This window comes from Botrytis cinerea, chromosome 14, assembly GCF_000143535.2.
Source record: "Botrytis cinerea B05.10 chromosome 14, complete sequence".
Lineage (NCBI taxonomy): Eukaryota > Fungi > Ascomycota > Leotiomycetes > Helotiales > Sclerotiniaceae > Botrytis > Botrytis cinerea.
This window is the reverse complement of record NC_037323.1, coordinates 183,708-209,723: the sequence shown is the minus strand read 5'-3', so window position 1 is coordinate 209,723 and position 26,016 is coordinate 183,708. Positions and strand designations below refer to the sequence as shown.

The following is a 26,016-nucleotide window of genomic DNA, read 5'->3' as shown; positions in this document are numbered from 1 at the left end:
AGGAAAGTATAGCATGCATCCATTCATTACTCGAGACATCAACTCACAATAAGCATGCGATTCACCATGCCCACACTTACCAATGAAACCACGCATCTCACCTACACCATTAAACAAGTCCCACGGTGGTTGTGCGCCATTCACCAATCGAAGGGATTGATTGGGTCCGCACTCAATCAAATCACCTTTATCCGCAACAATCGATAATTGAACATGCACCAATCAGAACGCAGCCAGGGTTGTGCTCTGGGACTTGGATGTTACAATAACCTCGATCTTTGCGCCAGCACGGTTCGCCATCGGGGCCTGCGCATGCTGTTTCTTGTACCTGAATCCATTTTCATCCCATTTTGGATTCTGGATGTGACTGGGAGCAGGGGAGGGGGAGAGCACGGAAAGATGTTTGGATTTTGGATACGTCTGAATGGAGTGGGTGGCAGAGAGAGAGAGAGAGAGCAAGCTTGCGCAGGTGCAGGTGCAGGTGCAGGTCCACGATATGAATGATGTGAATAGTATAGATGGTGTGAATGGGACGGATGAATGATTGGATTTGATATGATATGATAGTCCATATGAGAGAGAGAGAGGGAGGGAGGGAGAGAGAGAGAGAGAGAGAGGGAGAGAGAGGGAGAGAGAGAGAGAGAATGAGTGAGTGAGTGAGAGTGAGAGAGAGTGAGAGAAGCTACCTCAAAAGGATCTTCTCTTTTCTTCTCTTCTCCACACCCATCCATCCACCCACCCGCACTCGCACTATACTAGGAACTTTGGAGTTTCATCCAACTATCAAACATCCATCCCATCGTTTGTTCGTCCTGATCTTTTCCACGTTTCGTTTTTTATTTCTATTTCGTCTCTATTGTCCATCCACATACACACTCATCGTAAACAGTCAGTCCTTACAGCAACAGTCGAGTAGCACGCAAGCATCCCTCTTGTCGGTCATTTCAATCCCATCTTTTGAACGGGAATTCTATCATTATATACTACTTTACATACTTATTACAATTACCATATCTTCGTCTTCGTTCTTTAATCGCATTGACAATTCACTCGATTCATCCTCCAATACTTCTCACACGAATTGACGCTGCTGCCGTCACATAGAAACCAAACGATTGAATATTCATAGACTTCTTTCCTACCCTTCAGAAATCACCCGGTCTTTCTTTCATTCTCTCTCTCCCGACCTTTTTACCGCCTCCACTTCATTGATCGGCGAAGGAATAAGAGTCCAACATAAAATAACATAACCGCTACATGATCAATATTTAATCACCAATCGAGGAAATTGAGAGGTTGCCATAATTAAGAAATCACCTTGCACATCATGGCAGACTTTATGAGATCGTCGAGTTTTCTGCCAACCATAAAATGTTCGAGTTGCGCGAGGGATATTCAAATTGCTATGATGGGGGAGCATCTTTGCTCAGGCCCTCCTTCTGCTGGCGAACGTGAGTTTTTGAGTTCATGATGTAAACGGGCGATCAATACTAATTGTTCATCTAGCTACACCACCACTGGAATCAAATACGGCTTTCGACAGAATGCCATATAATCAACAATCGTATTCCAATGGATCGAGTCTGTTGAAACCAGGAAGAGCAATGCCTCCCAGGGTCGATACATCTGCTGCGAGTATGTCAAAGACCCACCAAACCATTGAAATCCATACTAATCATTACATCAATAGATCGTCCATTCTTCCAACAAGATCAATTGACACCCGCGAGTAGCGCATCTCCCTCTCGAAGTGCTTCACCATTAACTCCACATGATCGTCTTCGATTACCATTCGGAAAGTCTTCGCGCGCTAATGATTCTTCACCTACGCAAAGACCCATTACCCCAGCTCTATTATCATCGAATCTAGACTCTGCTTTCCCTCGCTTTCCTACAGCAAAAGTAACGGGATCACCTCGACTCAAAAGTGCATATGGCGCTCACTCGCCGAGGATGGAACAGGCGGATCCAATGATGTTCGCGCCCACAAATCCAAGAGTCTATATAAATCCAAATGTTGCGGCAAATGTTGCGTCTTTACAAAACGTTACAAATACCCCAGGTCCGTTTGCGATTGACTCAAGGAAGGTTTCGAGACCTGAAGAAGGACCAATTTACAATAGAAAACCTACCATGGGACGTCCAGATGACATAATTTCACCACCTTTGACTGCCGAGCCTGAACAAATCGATCGAACACGCTCGACAAGCTCTGGCCATTCTAGGACTTCAACAAATAGCTCGACCAATAATTTCCCAATGCCACCGCGCAACAAAGGATACGGTATTTTATCACCTGAAATGGGAGAAGAATCTCAGGAATCCGCACATTCAGGAGCTATGAGATCACAAACCTTTCCTCGACGAAAGGAAAGTTTGGACTTTCATGCGTCGCGTAGAAATCAATCGATATCAAGTCATAGATCGCGAGAGTCGAATGATCGAGGACGGAAAACATCACTCTCTGGTCCTGATACGTCGAGAGCATTACCACCGCGAGGTGCAAGTCTCATCCGAGGAAGGTCAGGACATGAAGCTGGAGATCTTCCACCATTACCAAATATCAACTTGGAAGCAGAATTTGGTGCTAATAATCCATATCATTCTGCATCCAATTCTCAATCATCCACTCATTCATATATCTCTTCCACTTCTCAAGGGAGTAAAGGTAGCTCACGGTCAAGCCCTCCATCCACAGTGGAAAGCGATTATCACAGGAGACAGCCATCAAATCCCAGAATGTCTGATCTCATGTCGGAAATTACTTCCTCAATGGCAAATATTTCACCACATGATATTTATCCCAGACCGAGCGATTTAGAACCAGTAAAAGAACAAGAACCATACTCACCTCTGAGTCCCGCCTTTCAATCCCCAGATTACGCCACCAATCCTGTCAATCGCCTATCGCCTGCACCTCGTGTTCCCCCACCCGCGCCTCTCAAACCCCGCAATCGTGACCCCTCACCTGCGCCACTGAATCCTCGATCACGAAATCTCTCACCAGCCCCTCTCAATGGTTTCCAAAGATCTCACACAGCTCCACTCCTCGATCAAAATAAACCTTTACCCGCTCCTCGACGCCCCGCCACTTCAAAAGGTAATTGCAAATCTTGCACGCTTCCCATAAAAGGCAAATCCGTATCTTCAGCAGATGGTCGTTTAACTGGTCGCTATCATAAGCCATGTTTCGTGTGCACAACTTGTCGAGCTCCATTCCTTACCTCGGAATTCTATGTTCATGATGATGCGCCATATTGTGAACATCATTATCATCAATTGAATAACTCAATGTGCTCTGGTTGTGATAGGGGTATTGAGGGACAATATTTGGAAAGTGAGAAGAAGGAGAAGTTTCATCCAAGTTGTTTGAATTGTGCCGACTGTAAGAGAAATTTAAGACATGACTATTTTGAGATGGGTGGGAAGATTTATTGTGAGAGGGATGCTTTCAGGAGAGCACAGGAGTCACGCAAAGGAGGATTGGGTGCTGGATTGAATGCAGAAACGACGAGGATGGAAAGGAGAACCACGAGGTTAATGATGATGTAGTGACTCTGGGAAATTCAAAGGTTGGATTCGAGGCGCTTAATACTGTGAGCATTGTGTTGTTTTATACCATATAGTCTTAAATAGACTTGCGTTGTTTTCTGTTCTTTAAAGGCATAGCGAAGCGTTGCATTATCCCTTTTTTTTGTCAAATTTTCGACTGGTTTGAGGACCTTTGATCTCGACTTTGATTTCGATTTCGACATCGGATTCGAATTCTCTTTATACATATACCCTTATTTTACTTTCAGCGCAAAATAATTCGTCGATTTTTGTACCTTATTTGGGTTTCTTATTCGTATTTCTTTTTGTATATTTTTTTCATAGAGAATTTTGGTTATTCAAATGGGAAGAGTAGAATTCGTATTATATATATGGACGAATGGAAAGGAGGAATGAGGTTAAATAATGTTTATATATGATTTGGGATTGGAGTTGTGTGGATGGATGGGTGAGGGGTGAGGAGGAGTGATGGGTGAGTGGATGAGTGGTGAATAGGCGGAGAGGTGGATAGGTGGATAGGTGGTGAGTGGATCGGTGGTGGATAGGTGGATATGTATAGATAAATGGAATGTTTGATGTGGATTTTTGAGAGGATGAGATGGTGTGAGATGGTATGAGAATGGATAGAATAAGTTGAGATTGTATGTAGTGGATGGTATGACATAGATCAAAATGAAATTATGTATTGTACGATATGATTTTCTGGGATATATGTATGTGTATGCATGTATGTATATATGTGATATAATATAATACTTTTGATGGGGGGTTTTTGGGGTAGGGGATAGCATGGGCGTGGAAATTTGATTTTGATGAGAGGGGGGCAGGGGGTTCTGGGATTCACATACATGCGGTTTTGTGTGTGTGATTTTTTGGGTCATCGAGAGGGATTTCGATGTGCGAACGGGAAAAAGATAGTAGGGTGTGGTGGTGGTGGTGGTGGTGGTGGGTGAGGAGGAAATGTTCATCTTTTTTTTTTTTTTTTCTTATTGTGTGATTTCTTTGCTGGCTCTTGTCTTCTCTTCTCTTTATTCATGTGTAGAAATACCTATGTAATAATTGCAATTGTGAGGAATGGAAATAGAGATAATAATAATAATCAGTTGGTTTGTGTTATGTTATGTTATTACCTCCCCCCCCCCCCCTCTTCCCCGTCCAGCCCGCACGCACGCACGCATATAAATAAATCATTGTCCAACTTGCTTGCTCATCTGGCGCAGAGAGAGATAGAGATATCTTTCTCTTTCTGTGCGGTGGTTCATTGGGATTGATGGGTTGGAGAGGAAATTTGTATGGTGGGTGGAATGCTGTGCTTTGTTATGCTATGCTATGCTATGCTATGTAGTCTTGAGTTGTGCACTCGGGATCGATATTTTTGGGCGGGGTGGGGTGGGGTGGGATGGGATGGGACTTGTGGGAGTGATGTGGGAGTGTGAGTGTGAGTGTGTGGACGAAGTGAATAACTTCAATTCAATTACCACTGCAACATAGGGTAGCTACTTCAATAAATGCGAAAGAGACCAGCTCTTTCAGTAAATCGATATAAGACTTCCTACTTTCAATACCTACGTAGCTAGCTCTTTAGATAGAATACAATTAGACATGCAGGACCTACGCAATTCGTGGGTACGTGCTACGTCTTGCGTATCCTTCTCGTGCCAATAATGAGTGCGAGTGGGATTCATTGATTCTCGACTCTGGCTCGTATTACTCGGATCGGATCGGATTTTTTCGATCAAGAGAGAGAAGCGCATCAAAACCCTTTTGATTGGAGTAAAGACACCTTACCTTGTATACCTATACCGTTCGTTTGTTAGGATCGTCAGATACGTAAATCGTTAAGCGAGAGCGAGCAACTTCTTCGCGCTCGGATGTGCGGTTTTTTGAGGAAGTAGCGGAGTTGGCTTTGTGCTTTGTGGTTCTGGATTGGGTAGATGCGAGATTTGGAAATTGATGAAATTCGTTTTGTTGGATGTGGAGATTTAGTCGGGGGGGGAGGGGGTTTCTACCGCTTAGATGAGAGGAATTTGAAGAGAGGATGGTGGGTAGGGGTAGGGTAGGGTAGGAATCTACAAGGATGGGAGGATACTTGATTTAAAGATGCTGTGATAAACGATTGTTTAAATATCATATCATAGTATAAGTAAACTTTAAGCAAGTCACCTCCAATCGAGCCATACAAAGTTCTAAGATCCTGTGCTGTGAACCATCGCAATATAGCGGAACCTTATTCTTCAACTCCAGAAAGTGTCACCAGCTCGATCATTCCCCGTCTTCCGCAAACGGAGTGTCCAAGGGCGTGCTATTGAGCGGTTTGAATAGATGGATTTCTCGTGTCTATTTCATGAATTGCTCAACTTTGTTTCTGTTATCTACTGTAGGAAGATAATCAAGCTCGCGAATCACAATCAAGCGGAACTATCGGCTTGAGTTAGTTGTGACGTTGAAATGGGATCGAGGTTCGAAATGTAGCTCCATGAGGTTAAGTGGGCTGCGCAAAAAATTATCTATACCCATGGGTTATCCACGGGTCATCTGTTTTATGGGTTCCCTATTAAAGATGCTATTTATTTTGTAGATTGCTTGTTTAGATTTAGAATTACTCGCCATGTTATGGATAGTCTATAGATTATTTGTGAATTATTGAAAGTTTCTTTATTTTTTCGCTTAAATTTGAAATTATTTTTACATCATCTCATAATCCAAAAGGATAATCTGCGGATTGCTTATCGAGGTCATTATCCACCTTGTGAGTACTCATTGCGCAGCCTAGAGGTAGGTTAGAGAAGAGATAGAGAACTTTGGCTTGGAATGTGGTAATTTTCATCTCGGCTAACTGGCATTACATACTCGGTGTCGAAACATGCAATTAACAGATTCTCTTATTCCATTCGCGTAAATTCTGGATTGCGTCTTTCTCCGAATTATAGGGCTATAATAAGCCCTGTCCTGTATTTATGATATGACCATCAGATCATAGCGGTCAGCCGCTTTTTCAACATCAAGCATTACATGAATAACAACACATCTTTCATTATTAAGCTCATTTGATTTTTTTTTAATCTACAGTCGATATTCTAATGCATGTTGACCGATTTATAAACCTTAGTTTGGAGAACAAGAAAATAGTATATCTTCATTGTTCCGTATTATGGTATTCTTGGTATGTGATATTTCATCTGATGACGAGCGGTTGTCTTTTTTAGATTACGTGAAGTTATATTGTTAGTCATGACTTGACTGTTGCGTCAAATCCCCATCCCTACCAGATACTTAAGTACTCCGAATCCCAATGGACTTTTATGTTTGTGATATTTGCAATCATATCAGAGGGGAGGGGAGCAGCGGAAGAAGTGATCAATAGCCTAATTGAAACGATCGATGGTATAATGAAATCTACACTGTTTTTGTTACCAAGTCTCACCGGAGAGAAATCATTAAAGAAAGGATATGAAACGTGCACCTTCTGTGCATATATAATATTTTCCACTTCAGGTTTTAGATTCAGATCACTACAGCGATTCTACATAGTCAATAATACATGCAATCCACTAGCCTACTCCCTTAATTGTGAACAGAAAGTAATATACTGATGACAACTTTGTGGGGTTATTATATGAGAACTTGTAATTCTATATTCGAGATTCGTTTCATTATAGAGTGCATCTTGGGATACAGGGATAGATATTAGATAGATGAAAGGACTCACTAGAAATAAAGAAGAGAGGAAAGAATGGAGGAAGGGAGAGATAGAAGTATGCTTTGAGTAATAGGTGAGATGAGGGGTTGAACATTGAGATCAAGGAGATGAGGAGATGGAATCATAGTGCTTGTTGAAATAGAATAAATAGAATGCGTTTATGTAAGATATGGTATTATATTGTGTGATGTCATGATGTAATATATTTCAGGGTTGGTTGCTTGTAAACTATACAAGAGTGAACAATAAACCTCTTATGTAAACTATATCTAATTTAACCACCTTTTCAGCTGGTAATTAGAAATCAGGAAAGGAAAAAGAAGGTAAATATGATGAACGTAAATAGAATAAATGTAAGTATAAGGGAAGTATAACGAAGGGAAAGGTGATGAATCTGGAAGATGTATGCTGAAACGAGGGAATATACAGATTGGAGATATGTGTATTAACATACAGGTAACTACTTATCATACTACTGTACGTATAGCATGGTAATTGAAATATAGAAAGCATAGAAAGGATGATACTTCACATCCCATCCCATCCTCATCATTCATTTATAGAGCACACGAATGGTATAATATAGTGAAGTATATGAATTATGCGCGAGGCATATCCATTCATTTTTACTTAATTACTATGAAATTAACTAACAAACTACCTGCCGACGAACAAATCAACCCAAAGACCGCATCACAATCCTATTCAAGTATTTTATTTCCATAAAATCTCGAGGAAAGTCCTTAGTCAACCCATCAACATCTCTGCACCTTTTACATTCCCTTTACCTCATTTCAAAAATGAAGGAAAGGAAAGAAAGATGATCTCAGAAAAGAGAGCGAGCTGTGATATCGTGAGTGTTTGCCGTCAAGCAGAAGAAAATCAGAACCGCCATATTTCATGCACAGCTCAAAATCGCTGGCTCATTCCCATTCCCATTCCCAATGTGCAACCAGAATACAATAATACAAGAATTTCATCAAACAAATTCCTTTATCCATGACCATCCATCCATGCACATGTATATGCTATCGAGTAAAAGAAATCGGGTATACCCATTCCATTACGCCAGTTTTCATGAGAAAGGTCTTGTACCATAAAAAACAATCTTCCCAACGCCATTTCATCGTAAGTGTGTATGTAAAGGAAGAGGTTTAAGATGATCCACCATCACCGTTAAGGATGCGTGCCATCTCTTCACGTTCAGCAATCCACGGGGCGCATGCGATCTTTTCGGCCTCAGGAATATCGCCGGTAGCACCACCTTCACCATCAGACCACTCGCTAGGGTCTTCAATGAGACCTGGACAAGCCATACGCTTCCAATAACGACGTTCACCCTTATATTGATGAACTTGGGTTGTAAGCTCAGTAATGATCTTGTGCTCGGAAGCATAACGACGTAGCTGGTTGATGTAGTCATTAGCCTTTGCAGCATGAGCTTGCATGTCTGCAATATGGCAACGAAGTTCAAGGTTCTCTTTGCGTTCTTGAGCAAGTTGATCACGGTAACTCTTGTGCCAGGCAAGAGTGTCCTTCTCATGTTGAAACTTGTAATTGTGGGCCTTCTCCTTGATATCTTCAAGGATACCAGCAGCATGAAGAACCAACTTCCAATTCTCGTCAGCATCAGCCTTGGATGATTCGACTTCTCTACGCAATTGAGCGTTCTCAATTTCGAGGTTTTCTGAGCCAGCTAATCAATTGTTAGCTGTGCTTTTTCGTTAGGGTAGGGGCAGCAACTTACCATTCAATTCCTCAGTAACGATATCCAGAAGTTCGTCGTTGCTCAAATTCTTATCTTTGGCTCGTTGACGAACATTTCCGATCTTCTCAAGAATGCTATCCGTAATCTTTTGATTAGCGGCCAAAAGTCGGCTCAATTCTTCAACCATAACCATAATATAATTAAGATCAGATTGATGTCCAGCAGGAGTTGGAAAGCCAATCATGTTAGCCATTCCGGCCATGTTCATCTGACCGTTCATTCCGTTTGTATGAGCTATGCCTTGACCTGGCGATGGTGGTGCTTGTCTGGAGTTGGATGGTTGGCCGGATTGATTTGGATCACCGAAACCTTGATAATTCATCTTACGATCCTTACGTGACTTGGGTACCTGAGGTGGTGGTACGTATGTCGCAGAGGTGAGGAGTTGATGAAGATTGTTGGTAGAAGAACTGAGTGGGATTTGATTATGGAAAGGCTCTTCTACAATGGGTCTGTAGTTGAGCTCTGGAGAGGCTCGAAGGTCTTCGGTAGAAGGGAGTGAGGAGACGGAAGATGATCGAGAGTGATGGATAACCGATCCACGGCGACGGGCTCTTAGATCAGTAGTAAGAAGGTGTTCAACAACTGGAAGTGGCTGGCGAACTGATGGCAGACGAGGGGCTTTGAGAGACAATTAGCCAAAAATCGAAGCGCAATTGTTTCGATCTAAACTTACATGGTCGCGCGCTCTGAACACCACGATAATTAAATTCCTCACTTTCACTTTGTGCTGCAGTTTCCTCCCCAAATATTCCAAGACCGATGCCAGCTTCTTCGAGCTCTCGATCGTGTCGAATAACCTCTGCGCGAAGGTGTTCGAGCGCTGCGTTCACAAGGCTTGAATCGGATGTATTTGAATTGATTGAATCGCGGCGCGATGCTGGAATCAAATCCCCCAATTGAGGTCGCTCAGTTGTTGAAGGGAGAGTATCTGATCTCGATCTTGTTCTTCTTGGTAGATTGGTTGCAGGAACAGGAGTAGTGGTTGTGTCAAGAGTAGGAAATGGGGTTGGAGGGGATAAGCTTCTGTCAATATAGCTATCCATGATGATAATCAGAGGGCCCGAGCGGTGACCCAACCGACAATGGCAGAATTCTAATTGAGAAGAGTTGAAAAAAGTGTAGCCTGAGGCGAACACTATTCGAGTAAGTAACAACCACCAAAAACAGTGGAAGAAAAGCAGGTGTTGTTGATATTCTGGTTTTGGGTTGTTTTTGAAGAGGAAACCAAGTTCAAAATTGTTGTGGGAGAAACTGAACCAAGCTAACCACTTTTGCCAAATGAATCAAAGGTATCCTGAGGCCAATAGAGCCTGATGCTAGGGTTCGACTTCACATGGACTGATGAGTGAGGTCTGTGTTAAGTGAAGGTACGAGTATGAATTTCACATTGAAGAGATATTATCTGGCTTGTGCTTTCTGTACTTCTGTTAGCATCTGGTTTGATGTATTTAAAGTTGGAGAAAGTTCTCTCTACCTTCAGATGAGAGTTTGAGATCCTGAAGCTGCTATGAATATCAGTAGAGGGTAGTAAAGCTATCGTCTTGTTTCCATCATCCAATGACGGCAAGTGTCTTAGAAAATACTTTATAACTAGAACACTGATTTTGGGTTGAGAAATTTTGAGATAAAACATGTCTAGGTCAACTTTATAGTGTCTCAAAGACCTCTTCCAACTTCTACTGTAGTGTGTGATTCTTCAGGAAGGAGCTGAGAACTCAATAGTTCTCACCCGAGTTTGTATGTTCATGTTTACCAATCTATATAACTTTACTTGTATTAAACTTCAGATTCTGTTGTACTCCTCTTGTTATGTTAGAAGTGCAGTTGAATATCATATGCTGTTGAGGTACTTCTTAGTAGTAATCTGATTAACCTTACTAAATGACAATAGGTTATAAAGTTGTCATCTTGTCCAATTACTTAAACTCATCAAGCATTAGTCCTTATCTTTTATTTCTACAATTCCTAGTCTGTATTATGTAGTCATATCAAAGCAGAATACAAACATAAAATCAGACATTGTCAAAAACACATTGTTTTTTGATGGCTTATCTAAACAACGGTCTTCATATTTTAAGATGAAAACAAAGGAAACAGGACTCTGGCCAGCTTTGAACTTTCTAAAGATGTAGAAATTTTAAGTTCAGATTGCTTGTGTAGGATTTTCAAATCAATGTGTCTTGAGATTGTGTTCAAACCCATACCCTATACATACTGTTTCTGGAAGAAGGTGTATACATTATTTAATAGTTCCACAGATGAAATCTCCAATCAATGATTTGCAGGTTCAAGTTGACAGTCTCTAGCCCACTTCTTCTGCTGCTTCGATACTTCAAATTCTTCATAAACACTTTTGGTCATTGACGACCCTTTGATCTGGAGTGTACATCTTTTTGACTACATACCCCAAGCAATGTATTATTTCTTGTGCTTTATATATCTTACATCGGTCATTATGACACATCGAAAAATGATGATGAGAGCTAAATGTAGGAATCATGATACAGAATAGATAGTCCTGAATAATTAACGTGAAGACTAGGTCAAAAGGGTATGTCAGTATGAGTTTGGATAGTTTTCGATATCAGAAACTCCATTCGTGATATATCAGTGCTCTTAATTAATCATATAACATCTAAGTAGATGAGTTTATATCGAGAAATTCAGCGTATAAGCCCCATGCTCAAGTTCAACCCTTTTGCTCTGCTGGACCCATTTTTTATCGCCCACACGGTGTCTGTGAATCTCAACATGACAATTGTCCTTGGGTAACACAACCGTAGCTGTCGAACCAACGGGTACACTTAATTCCAGCTCAATCCCACAACCTATCTTACTCCATTTCAATCCAATCTTCCCATAAGGACTCTCAAACTCTCCTTCCACAGTACCAAACTCGCTATGGTAATCAGGAGCCACAGTAAAAGTTTTCCATCCCTTCTCTCCAACTTTCAATCCCAAAACATATACATAAAACCACTCCAAAATACTCCCCAACATATCATGACATTTACTCCTACATTCATCCTGCCAAAACTCTAGTAGAGTTGTTTCTCCTCTACGTAAAAAGCGCATGTAACTAGGATGTTCTTCCTGTCTCGCCATTTGAAGCACTAAATCAGATCGTCCCAGATCTCCAAGCGTATTAAAGAGATACCTAAGACCGATTTCTCCAGAGCGTAATTTACCATCCGAGACATCGGAGAGGAATGATGCTTGAACGGCAGAGATGTGCGCTTCGGGAACCATGTTGAATTGGAGAGCGAGGGCTTGGCATACAGCATCACAATCGCGGTTGGGGTAGTCGTCGCGAGAGGTATAGTAGGCGTGGGGACGAGATGGATCATCGGTCACTAACAAATGTTTATTATACACATCGTAAACTCTCTGCGCTTCTTTTTCCCAACCCTTTTTCTCGTCGTCTAAATTCAAGTGGGAAGCAAATCGCGACATGCAGAGTAAACATTCGTGATAAATAGCTGTTTCAATATTTGCTTGTGCATTTCCATGCGCGATTCCGCGGCCCCAATCTCCAAGACCATGTTCGATCAGTCCGCCGAACCGTTCTTTGCCTTTCATGTAGGCCATGTAGCGTTCGCCTGCTCGGTACATTTTGGCAATGGATTTTGTGGTCCCATAATAGCGTTGGAGAATGTCGGGAATGAGAATTAGTGCGCAGCCCCATGTGATTGTATCGTGTAAGGGACCACACATATACCTCATTTCCGGTGCCATGGTAGGGATCAGACCTGATCGCTCTTGGGAATCCAGAATATCGTCTAGTATTTTTGTGTAGAGAGATTCCATGTTCCACATGTATTGTGTAGCTGGTGCTAGAAGATGAGTGACTTCCAGCCAAGCGAACTTTTCAATTTGAGGGCAATCGGTGTGGTAACTGAAGAGGTTACTCGAGAAAGTCCATTTCAATGCCGAAAGAAGAGCATTAACATCTTCTTTATCGGTTTTCATGGTTCCTAGTCTTGGAGAAGCGGATGATACGTGTCTACCACAGACAGAATGCAATATCGGTAGTTTAGATTCCGTGTCTTTTCCATTGCATACACCTTCGATTTGTATATATCTCGCACTTGTGAAACAAAAATCTGGAGTCCAATGCTCCTTACCACCCGTTCCAGCCAAGATGAATTTCGAGTACACTTTCGTCTCAAACTCATGGAACAATGGATCAGGCATACATATTGTGCCATCTTCATATGTCGTCTCTCCATATCTGATTATTATTTCGCTTCCAGTTTCCCCTTCAACCTCTATCTCAGTCATGATAGATGAATTTTGACCCAAATCAATACAGATAATTCCGGGCCGTGGAGAGGTTTCCTTGATCGGTCTGAAAGTTTCATGAAGGATAACAGGTGGTTGGCTTTGATATTTTAGAGCTCCTCTTGGGCCTGTCAGTCCTTTTGCCGGCTTCCATGAACTATCATCAAAGCCTGGTGCATCCCAACCTATCGGGTATAAGCGTCGATCGTGAGTTTCAGACGCATAAATATTTGCTAATAAAGTTGCACTTGGGGCGACCCTCCATTTGTCGTCCGAAATCTCAACAACATGAGATCCATCTTCGTAGAAAAGATGCAATTCGGCAAAAAAGCAAAGCTCGTTTCCATAACGAACATAGGTATTATCTTCATACTTTGGCCAGAAGAACCGGTCCCCTTGATCCCCAGCATAGAAACCATTTCCAATATGTGCGCCAAGCACATTCTCTCCAACCGAAAGTCGCTCTGTAACATCATGAGCTACGTATTGAACAGTTGTATGGTAATCCGTCCAGCCCGGATCCAGAACATGCTCTGAAGCCGCCTGTCCATTTACTCTGAATTGATGATGTCCAAGTCCACAGACAAATGCAACAGCTCTCGTCGGTTTTCGCTCAAGCGTGATGGTTTTGCGGAGATAAAGAGGCTTTTCTCCCCCATCGCCAATCCACCATGCTTTCCATTTATTCTCGATATCTTCGAACCAGGTACGAAAAATTAATGCCGTGTGAGGCATATAAGTTTGATTCATACTCAGAGGAGGAAGATGATCAGATCGTGGATAGGCGGTAAAAAAGTCGGCACTCTTTTTACAAGTTTCCCCATGTTGGTTCCATGATGTCACCTCCCAGACGTAGTAGGTGCAACTTTCGAAACCGCCTTGAGGCTCGCATCGAATATTTCTCTGTTGTGGCCCATGACAACGCCCTGAATCCCAGAGTACTTCTCCAGAATCAGCACCCTTGCGTACGATGACCTGATAGGCATCTTGCTTCTCGCCCTCAAGATCGCCTTCGAGTTTCCAGTGAAAAAGTAAGACATCACTATCAATGCCTACTGTCTCATGAAAGCCATGGATACCACAGGATGTGATCTTCATCTTTTCCGAAAGCCAAGTCAGGTATTATCGTGTAAGTTTGAATCGCTTCGACGGCGCAAAATCTCAAGAACACCTAAAGAAACAGTAAACCAATAGCCTCCTAGAAACTTAGATTTCACACTGCCAAAAAAAAAGAACCCTTATAATATCGAGACTTGCCGAAAGTTGAAGCCGTTTTCATTGTTGCTGGTTGATAGTGGACGCGAGATGTCGGGTCAATAGACGGCGAGCCCCACCCCCCCTCGCTTCCACTCTGAATTATGCGGGGACGGGTCAAGTCCGGGCTTGGGGGCTGACACAAATGGTAACCGTTGAGAGATGGAGGAAAGTAATTTTTTTTTAACATGAGATGAGGTGTTGGATTCCGCTTGGAGTAGCGATATGTGGAGCTTTAATCGAACTTGAAGTGGAGGAAATGTTCTCGAATTTATCTGCCATCACTCAACCAACCAATTTACTGACAAGTCAGAAAGGGAACGTCAAGTAGTAGAAAGATGAGACAAACGGCAAAAATCGTCTAGAATTTGGAAATGATGCGGTCTACAAGTTTACCAATTGAGATATCGTGTAAACATAAATTATCATTTTGATTATATTGGGTAAGAACTTGTAATGACTACATATTTTTATCTCTAACAAGTTTCAGCTTATTGAACGCTGAATAAATCACGAAACATCTTCATCATGTGTAAAAACACCCTTCTCGTTCATTGCAGTCCTCGCGGCTTCTGCGCCAGTAGGGTCCACCAATGCATGAGGAACTAGTTGATCACCAAACAATTCATCCATCTGCTCAAGTGTCTTGCCCTTGGTTCTGTCCAACAAGTTAGTTTTTACCATAATTTAGGTTACAGAAACAGGAATACGTACTCTGGGTAGAAGATCCAATAACATGCTGCTGCAAGAATATTAAAGACAAAAAAGACGTAGAAAAATTTGAAACCAATATTGGCGAGTGCTAACGGTCCAGTCTGACCCAGAAGAAGACCAAGACACCAATTTGTCAGGGTTGAGATTGAATTTCCACGAGCTCGAATTTCCACGGGAAAGATTTCGGCAGGGTAGACCCAACTAATGATTCCAGTAAATGTATAGAAGAATGAGAATACAAGGTTCATGGCTACCATTGCCCGTAATGCATTGGCATTTGTTGATTCTTGTCCGCCGACAACGTAATACTGACTGAGAACTGCGTTGACCAACAGAGCCAATGCGCAACCAGTGGCCGAGAAAACCATTGGCTTGACTCTTCCAAGTCTTTCCAAGAAGTATAAACCGAGTGCACAGTAAACAATAGAAAGAGAGCCGGAGATGCCGATGATCATGAGGGAAGTGCGCGTGTCGATACCCAAAAGGCTGTAGATGGTGACTCCGTAATAGTTGATAACGTTGATGCCTGACAGTTGGCCCCATGCTTGGATTCCGCATCCCAAGATGAGTCGATGTCTCCATGACTTTTTCGCAATAAGTCCGGACCATGATTTGACTGCTACTGTCTTTTCCGCTATGATGGTGTCTCGAATTTCAGCAAACTCCAACTCCAAGTATTCGTCGTTTGAACCATCGCCGTGCAATTTATAAAGAGCCTCTCTCGCCTCTTCTTGTCGATCCTTCTCCATTAACCATCGAGGAGATTCTTGCAAGAACCAAGTTCCGATAGCTAAGAATAGGCCAGGGACAACCTGAAAGGCCAAAGGGAAGCGCCATTGAAAACTAGAAGTGGTATAGTTGCATCCGTATCCGATCCATTGAGCTGCGAAATATCCCCATGAAAGCATGAATTGTAAAAGACCACTCAAAGCACCACGATATGAAGCTTCAGCAATTTCCGAACAATACATTGGAACTAGAGCTGAAAGAATACCCACAGCTATACCAGCAATCGCACGACCTGCGATCAGCATTCCAACATTGGCAGCGCCCGCTTGAAGTGCACATCCAAAAGCAGATATGGCACCTCCGAGCGCAATGGTTTTCTTCCTTCCTAAACCATCTGCCAGCCATGAGATTGTGAGTGCTCCTAAAATTGCACCACCAGTGAAAGAAGAAACCACTCCACCCTCGGTCGATGCATCTAGTTTTCCGAAGTATGAAATGAATTCTGGCTGCCCAATTGTCGAGGTAACAATACCGCTATCGTAACCAAAGAGGAAACCTAAAAGAGATATGTCAGAAAATCCCTACTCTTGTAAAGATTTGGAACATAGTTGAGCGTACCTCCAATTGACAGGAAAAGACCCGTGCCGATAGTGACCGCTTTACCCATCGTCGGTTGTCAAGAGAATTTCTTGTAGAGCAGATACTTCTTCTTGGTGCTCTCTCCAATAATGCTACCAGAAAATCTCCTGTTGATGTAGCCGCGTTTGAATCTCCTAGAAACCTCGAAATCAATCTGTAAGGACTACTACCAGAGACGTAGAGGATTTTCTTTGCATTAAGTAGCCAGGACCTCTCATTTTGAGAGCTTCAAGTCTGGTTAGATTCTCACACCGCTGCTAGTGCCACAGCTTTTGAACATAACAAATGAAACGCACTATCTAACGGCATTCATTATCGGGACCAAATCAACGCATTTCGGGCAAATAGAAGCCGACTTATAGCACACATTGCCAGCAATACCGCGGTATCACAGTGTCCCCGAAACCTGGGGGCTGGAATTGGCGGGGTGCATGGCCCACCACTTTAAGTTAATATAGATGTTCAGGCTCTGAAATCTGGAGAATGGGGTTCGTGTAGGGTTTGTATGAGGCTGTTGTGCTGTGATGTTCCAACAATGATTCAAGACCCGTAGTTCATTATCAGTAGCTTCGCAATTCCTGTATTTGACACCGAGATGGTGGACGTGGTGGAAACCAGAAGTCCCTTTTGTATCACGAGTAGGCACGTGAGTGGGGCGGTCGTGGCGAGGCGAGGGTCTGTGGGTGGCTAGAACAATTATCTCATGTTTGTTATTTGTTCGTCCGTCGTGTTATAGTATTGCAGACTTACCATTATAGATGTCGCCATCTTATCCGTTCAATAGATATAAATATCGAATGAAATGCGAGTCATCATGCTAAAGGCAACGCGCATTTGCCATACACCCAAATCTTTATCACCTATTCAGCCGGGCCTCGACGAAGATACACACGTTGCCCTAGACCCTGCTGCCCGTTAATGGTACACACATGCTATGATTCTGACGTCCCGATGAAGTCCTGATAAAGTTTGGGAGGCTCATTAATCCATACACCGAGGGAGTACTCCGTGCCCTGGCATAAGATGGATAGGTCGAGATAGCTGCCTCTTTCGTCGATTAGCTCGTACCGAAATTATTGCGAGGAGGGGCGTCCACTTCTTTTCGTTTATCTAGGGAACAGCATGCAACATTTCCCCATATTAATCTAAATCCCAAGAATCTTGGCCCTCGGACTCTGCTGGAGAAGTAGCCTCATTTCAAATATCATCTATTGCCATCGTCCAACATCTCACCGACCTCAAACTTTCCCATCAATTGATTATCATGAAGCTGCATCAGCACTAGATTGTCCTCAAGTCCGGAATCTGGCAAGTTCAAGTCTAAACACTTCGGAGCTTCTCAAACACATTATTATTAAACACGAAAAATATTCCCTGGACATTGCGAATTCCATTACTACCGTAGAACAAATCTGTGGAGGCCTTCCATTTCTCAGAAAAGAGTCACAAAGAAGCGCCGGTTGCCATATCTATCCTTCTGGTTGCCAATGCTGCTTTTCTCTCTCTAGGGAACCAAACTGTGTACATGAAGAAGCAATCTTCATGAACAATTTCTACGACCCTAGTGCCCTTGCTAATTCTACTACAGTAGACGCATGACTTAGGGTTACTCACTATCACTCATGCACTTTCGAAGCGTCGGCAAGGAACGACAAACTTGAGCTTTGAGTTCGAAATTTTCATAATGTACCACCCGCATTCATACCACAAACGAAGTTCGATCACAGCACGGCATGGTACGTGAATACACCTCAGCCCCCAGGTGGAAGGATAAATGTTCTCAAGCTCTTTGAGGAACAAACACATCTTCCTTATAGCATATGTCCTTACATAGCTCTGTCGCGATGGATTCAGTGGCCTAGAAATCTATTCCACTGGACGGTTGCGTCAAGCTATTGATTGTAATATACGGTTTATTGCGATGTAATGTCTCGGAAAGCTATGCATCTCGGACTTGGATCGTTATGTGCAGATTGGCTTATTCTTCGGTTAGAGTTGGAATTTCGTCGATTAATAATCACTTGAGAATACTACCCACAAGACTTACGGCTGATTCGAAAGAAGTCGCAACACAACTGCAGTATAGTTCTATAACGTTCATTGAATCTATGTAGGCAAAGGCAAAAAATTATTAAGCTGTTACCATATCAGACAAGAGGCAGTTTATCGTAGTCTGAAGCTCAGATCACTCACACTCATTTTAGACTATGGCCTCTCAAGCAAACCAAGAAACGCAGCTAGATCTCTAGATGAGGACAATTCTCCAAGTACAGCACCACCTCAAATCAACAAAATTATGGGAACTAGACATTCCTGACTCAGGGCTCTTCATTTAAATCTACATTTATATTTACATTCAATGCAATGCGATGGCAACAGAGCTATCCCTTGCTATGCTGACAGAGTCGTCACCAGGCGTTCACCAACATAACACCAACATAACATCAACCAGTTCGCGTCTTACCAACTCAATACATAAATACCACATTATCTCACGGATTTATATTGTATTTCATTTTCTTCCTCTACAAATTTTAAATCGCTGCCATGGGTGTCACCTTTTCGCAATTCTTTCCCCCAGCTCCCACTCTAACAGAGCAAAATTTACCTAGTCAAACGAGCAAAGTCTTCATTATCACAGGTAGAACATCAGGTTTTGGTCTAGAGTTGGCTACCATTCTCTAAAACGCCGGCGGCAAAGTCTACATAGCTGGACGCTCAGAAACCAACGCTCAAAAATGTATCGAGCATATCAAATCATCATCAACGTCAAAAATTACCTTGCCAACTCGAATTTCTACCGCTAGAATTGGATGATCTGAGTACAATTAAAGCATCAGCCGAGTCCTTCATGAAAAAAGAGACGAAGCTCGATGTTCTCTGGAATAATGCAGGCGTTTCGCAACCAGAGTTGGGTAGTTTATCTAAACAAGGGGTTGAGCTTCAAATGGCCACAAATTGTTTAGGACCGTTACTATTTACTCAATGTCTTCTCCCTTGCCTAAAAGCTGCGGTAAACACTCTGAGCCTGGTACTGTCCATGTGGTCTGGACACATTCTCAATTATCCGAGCTTACGGCCCCGAAAGATGGAATCATTATGTCTGAGCCTGATACTCCTCCCAAAGATCAAGTCAAGAATTACAATAATTCTAAAGTCGGTAACTGGTTTTTGGCCAGTGAATTGGCGAAAAGGGTCGGGGAATTTGGGATTTTGAGTGTGACGCAGAATCCAGGTAACTTGAAGACGAACTTGATGAGGAATGCGAAAGGGATGTATTATGCTGCTTGACCGCTTTTGTACAAGGCGAAGATGGGAGCGTATACAGAGCTATGGGCAGGGTTGTCGGAGGGGCTAGGGATGGAAAGTAATGGAGAGTGTGTGGTTCCTTGGGGACGTATACATCCAGGTCCAAGAGAAGATTTGTTGACTGCTTTAAAGAGTTCTGATGAAGGGGGGAGTGGGACAGCAAATAAATTTTGGAATTGGTGTGAAGAAAAGATTGCAGATTACAGATAAAGGGTATGTCTGCAAAACTCGCTATTATATATGTTATCACATTCTAGATGCTTACAACTTATCATTTTATGTTTCCTCTTCAACAGTACGAAAGCGTTGCATGGAAATTTCTCTTAGAGCAACAATCTGTCTTCATGCTCACAATCACCTCCGAGTGAAAGTTTGTTTTCAGAGTCCTGAGCAGATCTTTATCTGGTTTGGATTGTGGGTTCCTCTCTGTCGAGTTAGTATACGTACGAAATTTGGGTCAGCAATTTGCCGATTTTGATCAAGTTCAGTTCCAATGGTCGATGACCTGTGCCGCTCATATTTTCATATAAGTCAGTCCAGGGTGGATCTTACCACCATCAAGCCAACCTCTAGCTCTGTTGCATAGATAGAAGATAAGGATTCAATGTTTGGATATGGAACCCCCAATTGAAACTTTCTATGTAGTATTAGAAAGTTTGTTGAGATAATGCTGGCTCTTGGAAGGTTGGATCCTAGCTCAGTCATAGGAATAACATTCTCCATCATCCTCGGAGTAATTGTGTTTTTTTCTATAACCCAACAGAGCTTTTCCTAATAGTAACCATAAATTCTAACAACTCTCTACAATCTAATCATCTATTCTCTTTGCCACATCTCTGGTCCGAGAATTTGGTCTTTCTCTCACCTCCTCTTCATCATCCCCGTAATTCGAAGAACCCTCATCCACGAAATAACCTCTCTCCACACCATATATGGATATGTCGTCCGAATCGCCCCAAATTAGCTATCTTTCTCCACCCCTCCGCCTTGATTGGCATCTTCATCATTCCATTCAATCATTTTCCCCAAAACATCCAGTATGGCAGGAACGTCAACCCAATCAACCCGAATTCCTCATCAGCACTCCTCTCGTACTCCACATACGCATGAAAGAACTACAGAGTCGCTCCTTTACCCTCCGCGCTCTCAAAACCCAGAACCTATTTCGCAGAAACACGTCTCATTGCTCACTTCGCGTCTCCACGATCAGACGTTCAATAGTCTAGAAGCAGGAGCAATACTCAACATGGCACCCTGTTTAAACACCATCACCTTCTACATCTTCAGCGATCACAGATTCGGAGAATTCTTCAACAGTCTACGAAATTTTCGTGGTTATCCCTGCATACCTCTTCTCTTCAACAGTGTAAAAGCATTGCATACCCCTTAGCCTCAAAAAGATGAAGCAGGATCACTATCAACGAATCTGCGATAAGATTCCTCGACACTCGGACTGATACTCGAGAGACCGTTTTCATGGCCCAGGCTATCAAGAGAGAATGAGGAAAGTGTACCGCTTAGAAAACTTCAAGCGATGCCCATGATACTCTTGGCTGCTTGGAGTGAAACAACAGCCTCAATTCTAAGTGATATTTCGGGTTATCTGTTGAAAAATATTTCTTGTGGAGTTCTGGAGAGATTGATTGCTGAGATATGAGGAGATTCCAGAGAGGAAAGGATTACCGAGCTAGAGAGGTGAGAAGAACTGGAAAATCTGAATGCGGTGATTTGAAAGGGATTAAAATTAAACCTGCCGATTCTAATGATATCACTCAGGACTATTCTAGAGGATATTAATGGAGTTTGTGATGTTTGGTTACCAGCCGGTGTTAGTTTCACCCCCTTCGCATATCCCTTACAATCACAAAACTTACAAAACCACCAACTAGACAAGCGTATCCATCCTTTTTCACTCGCATTTCTACTTCCACAGCCAAACTCTTTCATCCCCAGCCGCTGATTTTCTTCATCTAAATCCTCAGATCTCAACAGTAACTCCAAATACAGAAACAATAATCGAAAAGTAGTGCAAGATTTCATCATGGGACCCATAAAATACCTGGAAAAATATTTAACATATGTGAAAACACAGTTCATTCATGCGAAATTGTTGTGGAATTGCAATGTTGAAGTAAAAGAGAGGAAAGGAATAGTATGATTAGGTGGGAGGATCGGAGAATAGTTTTGTTGGTCGAGAAGTAAAGTGTAAAGGATAGACTGAGAGTAAGAGATGGATAGTTATTAGGTGAAGGGTAGATATTGTAAACATGAAAAATATCTAGTTTGTCGGTGAGAAGAGATTAACAAACGACTTGAACATGAACACAGGATTGAAGGGGTACTATAAGTCCGGATCACCGTCGTTAAGTTTGATATGAAATGACAGCATCTCTGAAGAGCTAATTAGTTAAATCGCATCTTATCTCTAGTCCTGGCGAAAGAACAAATATTAAATTGCCAAATAGTAGTGCTCCATCTTTATACACAATCTTGTGGAAGCAAATATCTCCCTTCCACTCACTCATTTTGAAGTTATCAACAGGGACTTGATATATCGGCACCGTCTAGCAAAATAATTGTAACACGCGCTCCGAATGAGAACAAAAGGCATCGTGGAACACCGAAATTACCAGTAATGTATCAGAGTTGTGGGTTTGGAGATAGAGTAATGCACAGGCAAGATACGGGAGGGATATCTGTCATAAAATTTATCTCAAAAACTGAGTAAAAATATGTGGATATTGAATTTAGAATGAATCCTCTTAGGTGACTACCTTTTGTCTCAAACAACCTATAGCATAAGCGTATAGAATATGCACCTAGCAATAAGATTAGACCTTGTAACCCTCGCTCTTCCGAGCTCTAATCTACAAACCATTCCACCATTCCGTCCTTTCTACCTCAAATGTTGCCTTTAACTCTCCAGCCAACTCGCTGGTATTACCCACAAGGACATCATATGCATCCTTTTCCACAACCCAAGCCTCTCTAACTTCATCCCAAAATGCCGCCGCATACTTAACTTCAATATCAACCTCCACCCTCTTCTCCTCTCCAGCCTTCAGAAATACTTTCTCAAATCCCTTCAATTCTTTATTTGGTCTGCGAATAGATGGATTTTGTTGCTGGATATAAACTTGAACGACCTCTGCTCCTGAGACTTCTCCTGTATTCTTGACTTTTACCGAGATTTTGATCTTCTTATCGGATTTCTCAATATTCAGGTCAGAGATTGCGAATGTGGTATAGCTAAGTCCGTGGCCGAAGGGGAACAAAACAGGTAGATTTAATGCATCATACCATCTATATCCCATATAGATGTCTTCACCATATATTACCCTACCCCTCTCAGATCTGAAACTCAAAAAGGCTGGGTTATCTTCGATTCTCTTTGGAAACGATAAAGGTAATTTCGCCGAGGGATTAGTTTTACCGAAAATGACATCAGCGATAGCATTGCCTGTCTCGTTGCCTCCATACCAGGCTTGAAGAAGAGCGGGAGTTGTGGATAGAAAAGGGAGGTCGACGGGAGTTCCAGATTGAATTACAACGACTGTGTTGGGGTTGAGGGGGGTGAGGGTCGAGATCAATTTATTCATGTGCAATGGGAGACCGAAAATCTCCCGATCGGCTCCTTCACCTTCCCAGTCGGACTAAAAGTATTGTTAGGAATGCTCCCTGTATAGATAGAAGACGACTCACGTTTAGACCGGCGCAGATGATTACTTGATCGGCTTCTTTAGCCAGTTCTGCTGCACGCGCAATTTCCTCATCCGCATCAATAATCTTCGCACCACCAAGTCTTATGGCGCCAGGACCAAATAGGACATTATTTCCTTTATCCAGCTTGCAAGTTGGTGAACTGGCAAACTCAATTTTGAGATGGTAAGTTTGTCCTTTCTTTAGCGACACAACACCTCGCTCTTCAACTGTACCACACGAGAAGAACATTGTCCCTCTGGTCTGTTTTGTTGTATTGTCAATGATTAGTTTCCCATCCACATACAAATTCGCAGTCCCATATACACCTAAGCCAAATTCAAAATCACAGTCCTCTTCGGCGGTCATATATCCTTCAACATCAGCCCACCATAATTCGTTCTTCAGTTTGGAACAATAATAATCCATCATCAATAGTTCTGTCTTGGTGAGTATTATCTCATCCGCTATCTCCCTGTCTTCAGCTGTTGGTGGCTCGTTATATGCTCGAAAAGAGATACCTCTTTCTCCCTTGTCTGTCTTGAGAGCTGAGTCTAGCAATGGGAGGTCCTTGTGTGCGTAAGCCCCTACAGTGTATGTTGGAGCTGATTCTAGCTGTTGACTAATACCGTCAAACGGTGTGACAGCGTAGTATGCTGCAAGGGATGCTGATCCGCCCCCATGGAATGTAGCAACTTTGGCGTTGGGACCGACAATAAAAGTCTATAGAGATTAGCTTGGGGTTGATATATAGTAATAACTGGATATCGTATTGTACCTTTTTATCTTTTCGAAACGGTAATACGCTTCCCTCATTTTTCATCAACACAATCGAGTCACCTGCTATTTCTCTAAGAAGAGCAGCTGTCTCTGGAGTATCTGCAGTCTTTTCCTCCGCGTTTTCGGGAACATTCGCATCTGCAGCACGGTTGACAGCATTGAGCACGTTCCTGGCTCGTTCATCAAGAATATGTTGAGGTACCTTTCCAGTACTAACAGCTTGTATCAACATTGGACCCCTCCATTTGGTCGAACCTGGCATTTCCAAATCTAAGCCAGCATTGATAGCACCCGTAGTTGAATATGTACCCCACCAGTCACTCATAACACATCCACTCCAGCCCCATTCACCACGCAAAATATCTTTGAGTATCTTTGGATTTTCACTAACGTGAGTTCCATTAATTTTGTTATAAGCACTCATAAATAATGCAGGCTTCGAATCTCTGACTACCAATTGGAATGGTAGTAGATATATCTCCCTTAATGCTCTCTCGGTGATTATAACATTAACCCCATTCCTATTATGCTCTTGATCATTACAAACGAAATGTTTGATTGTAGCTTGAACGCCGGTCTCTTGAATACCATTAACAAGTGCAGCAGCGCCTAATCCCGATAATACAGGATCTTCACTGAAAGACTCGAAACCACGGCCACCTAAAGGTGATCTTTGCATATTGATGGTAGGGCCAAGAATGACATGTACACCTTTTGCTTTCGCTTCTTCCCCCATCAAAACACCTGCACGGTGAAGGAGTTTAGTGTCCCATGTTGCAGCAAGAGCAGTGCCGCAAGGAAAACAAGCTGCTGTGATACCGTTGAAGAACCGAGTACCACGCACACCATTAGGACCATCTGACACTCGAATCGAAGGCACGTTGTGCTTGGGGATGGCAGCGGTATGCCACCAATCAGTACCTAGATATTGTTAGATATCGTGACCTTAAATTATGGGGATACTGGATATATGTACCCGCTAACAAAGAAACCTTTTCCACATTGTTAAGCTTTGAAAGCACATCCTCCACGTCAAATCTGTTTGTCATTATGAGATATCAAGAAGTGGTATTCAGCATGAGAAGTCACTCGGGTGAGTTGATTGAATTGAAAGACTGAAGAGACTGAAAAGACTACATATATATAATGATCCATGGAAAGGGCACATGTGTCCGTACTCAAATTTGGAAGGAAGCTTCCTAGATGGTTATGGAATATCGGCCCTGCATCACGCTTGTTGACGCTTGTTTACCCTCGTTTATCACATCTTCGATTCATCCGCTATTGCCAATATTCCACGACAGATGTTCCTGTTGCTATTGGCGTATCAAGATGATTCCTTCCTGGTTCTAATTTGTTGGGCTGTTAGAACAACGGGTAATATTCGGGGACGGAGTTTCTTCGGAGGAAAGAACGAAGTATAAATGCGGAAGAGTAGGTTCCATTTGGAAATCAGAGCAGGGAAGTTATGTTTGAGGTGAATGATCAACACACAAGTCTCATATGTGGGTCAATGGAAGATGTCAGTCAGTCCAAATTTGTTTGAATTCGGGGGTCAAAGTTTTGCGGGTATGATGTTCCGCTCCTT

General features: G+C 42.5%; 6 protein-coding genes across 8 annotated transcripts; 2 read left to right on the top strand and 4 right to left on the bottom strand.

Moving 5' to 3' along the window:
* The first annotated feature begins 241 nt into the window (after positions 1-241).
* Bcpxl1 lies at positions 242-4,342 on the top strand. The gene is made up of 3 exons (XM_001547876.2): positions 242-1,451; positions 1,507-1,635; positions 1,691-4,342. Exons 1-3 carry the CDS (start codon positions 1,328-1,330, stop codon positions 3,550-3,552), a joined length of 2,115 nt encoding a protein of 704 aa, XP_001547926.1. The 5' UTR covers positions 242-1,327; the 3' UTR covers positions 3,553-4,342.
* Positions 4,343-7,838: 3,496 nt separating this feature from the next.
* BCIN_14g00520 (hypothetical protein) lies at positions 7,839-10,654 on the bottom strand. 2 transcript variants are annotated; one of them, XM_024696942.1, is made up of 5 exons: positions 10,498-10,654; positions 10,290-10,439; positions 9,697-10,158; positions 9,000-9,641; positions 7,839-8,948 (listed from the first exon to the last, which is right to left on the bottom strand). In XM_024696942.1, exons 3-5 carry the CDS (start codon positions 10,064-10,066, stop codon positions 8,407-8,409), a joined length of 1,554 nt encoding a protein of 517 aa, XP_024552755.1. In that variant the 5' UTR covers positions 10,067-10,158; positions 10,290-10,439; positions 10,498-10,654; the 3' UTR covers positions 7,839-8,406. The 2 variants fall into 2 exon arrangements, with proteins under 2 accessions (XP_024552755.1, XP_024552756.1); XM_024696941.1 differs by having other exon boundaries at positions 9,697-10,439.
* Positions 10,655-11,623: 969 nt separating this feature from the next.
* BCIN_14g00510 (hypothetical protein) lies at positions 11,624-14,523 on the bottom strand. The gene has a single exon (XM_001547873.2). The coding sequence runs from the start codon at positions 14,400-14,402 to the stop codon at positions 11,673-11,675; it is 2,730 nt and encodes a 909-aa protein (XP_001547923.1). The 5' UTR covers positions 14,403-14,523; the 3' UTR covers positions 11,624-11,672.
* Positions 14,524-14,897: 374 nt separating this feature from the next.
* On the bottom strand, positions 14,898-17,343 carry BCIN_14g00500 (hypothetical protein). The gene is made up of 3 exons (XM_001547872.2): positions 16,620-17,343; positions 15,273-16,557; positions 14,898-15,216 (listed from the first exon to the last, which is right to left on the bottom strand). The coding sequence occupies exons 1-3, from the start codon at positions 16,666-16,668 to the stop codon at positions 15,069-15,071; spliced, it is 1,482 nt and encodes a 493-aa protein (XP_001547922.1). The 5' UTR covers positions 16,669-17,343; the 3' UTR covers positions 14,898-15,068.
* Positions 17,344-18,975: 1,632 nt separating this feature from the next.
* On the top strand, positions 18,976-20,147 carry BCIN_14g00490 (hypothetical protein). Of its 2 annotated transcripts, none has more exons than XM_024696940.1 (1): positions 18,976-20,147. In XM_024696940.1, exon 1 carries the CDS (start codon positions 19,492-19,494, stop codon positions 19,855-19,857), a length of 366 nt encoding a protein of 121 aa, XP_024552754.1. In that variant the 5' UTR covers positions 18,976-19,491; the 3' UTR covers positions 19,858-20,147. The 2 variants fall into 2 exon arrangements, with proteins under 2 accessions (XP_024552754.1, XP_024552753.1); XM_024696939.1 differs by having other exon boundaries at positions 19,494-20,147.
* A 2,523-nt stretch (positions 20,148-22,670) lies between these two features.
* On the bottom strand, positions 22,671-25,745 carry BCIN_14g00480 (hypothetical protein). The gene is made up of 4 exons (XM_024696938.1): positions 25,405-25,745; positions 24,427-25,349; positions 23,652-24,371; positions 22,671-23,602 (listed from the first exon to the last, which is right to left on the bottom strand). Exons 1-4 carry the CDS (start codon positions 25,475-25,477, stop codon positions 22,817-22,819), a joined length of 2,502 nt encoding a protein of 833 aa, XP_024552752.1. The 5' UTR covers positions 25,478-25,745; the 3' UTR covers positions 22,671-22,816.
* Between the last annotated feature and the right edge of the window lie 271 nt (positions 25,746-26,016).

Coding starts and splice junctions, on each gene's coding strand:
- BCIN_14g00510 (XM_001547873.2), bottom strand. CDS start 14,402: ATGAAGATCACATCCTGTGGTATCCATGGCTTTCATGAGACAGTAGGC.
- Bcpxl1 (XM_001547876.2), top strand. CDS start 1,328: ATGGCAGACTTTATGAGATCGTCGAGTTTTCTGCCAACCATAAAATGT. Junction 1,452..1,506: donor CCCTCCTTCTGCTGGCGAAC/GTGAGTTTTTGA, acceptor TTGTTCATCTAG/CTACACCACCACTGGAATCA. Junction 1,636..1,690: donor GGTCGATACATCTGCTGCGA/GTATGTCAAAGA, acceptor TTACATCAATAG/ATCGTCCATTCTTCCAACAA.
- BCIN_14g00500 (XM_001547872.2), bottom strand. CDS start 16,668: ATGGGTAAAGCGGTCACTATCGGCACGGGTCTTTTCCTGTCAATTGGA. Junction 16,558..16,619: donor TCTTTTCCTGTCAATTGGAG/GTACGCTCAACT, acceptor TATCTCTTTTAG/GTTTCCTCTTTGGTTACGAT. Junction 15,217..15,272: donor TATTGGATCTTCTACCCAGA/GTACGTATTCCT, acceptor CTTGTTGGACAG/AACCAAGGGCAAGACACTTG.
- BCIN_14g00480 (XM_024696938.1), bottom strand. CDS start 25,477: ATGACAAACAGATTTGACGTGGAGGATGTGCTTTCAAAGCTTAACAAT. Junction 25,350..25,404: donor AAAGGTTTCTTTGTTAGCGG/GTACATATATCC, acceptor AACAATATCTAG/GTACTGATTGGTGGCATACC. Junction 23,603..23,651: donor TCATCTGCGCCGGTCTAAAC/GTGAGTCGTCTT, acceptor CAATACTTTTAG/TCCGACTGGGAAGGTGAAGG.
- BCIN_14g00490 (XM_024696940.1), top strand. CDS start 19,492: ATGAAAAAAGAGACGAAGCTCGATGTTCTCTGGAATAATGCAGGCGTT.
- BCIN_14g00520 (XM_024696941.1), bottom strand. CDS start 10,066: ATGGATAGCTATATTGACAGAAGCTTATCCCCTCCAACCCCATTTCCT. Junction 9,642..9,696: donor TGTTCAGAGCGCGCGACCAT/GTAAGTTTAGAT, acceptor TGTCTCTCAAAG/CCCCTCGTCTGCCATCAGTT. Junction 8,949..8,999: donor CGTTACTGAGGAATTGAATG/GTAAGTTGCTGC, acceptor ACAATTGATTAG/CTGGCTCAGAAAACCTCGAA.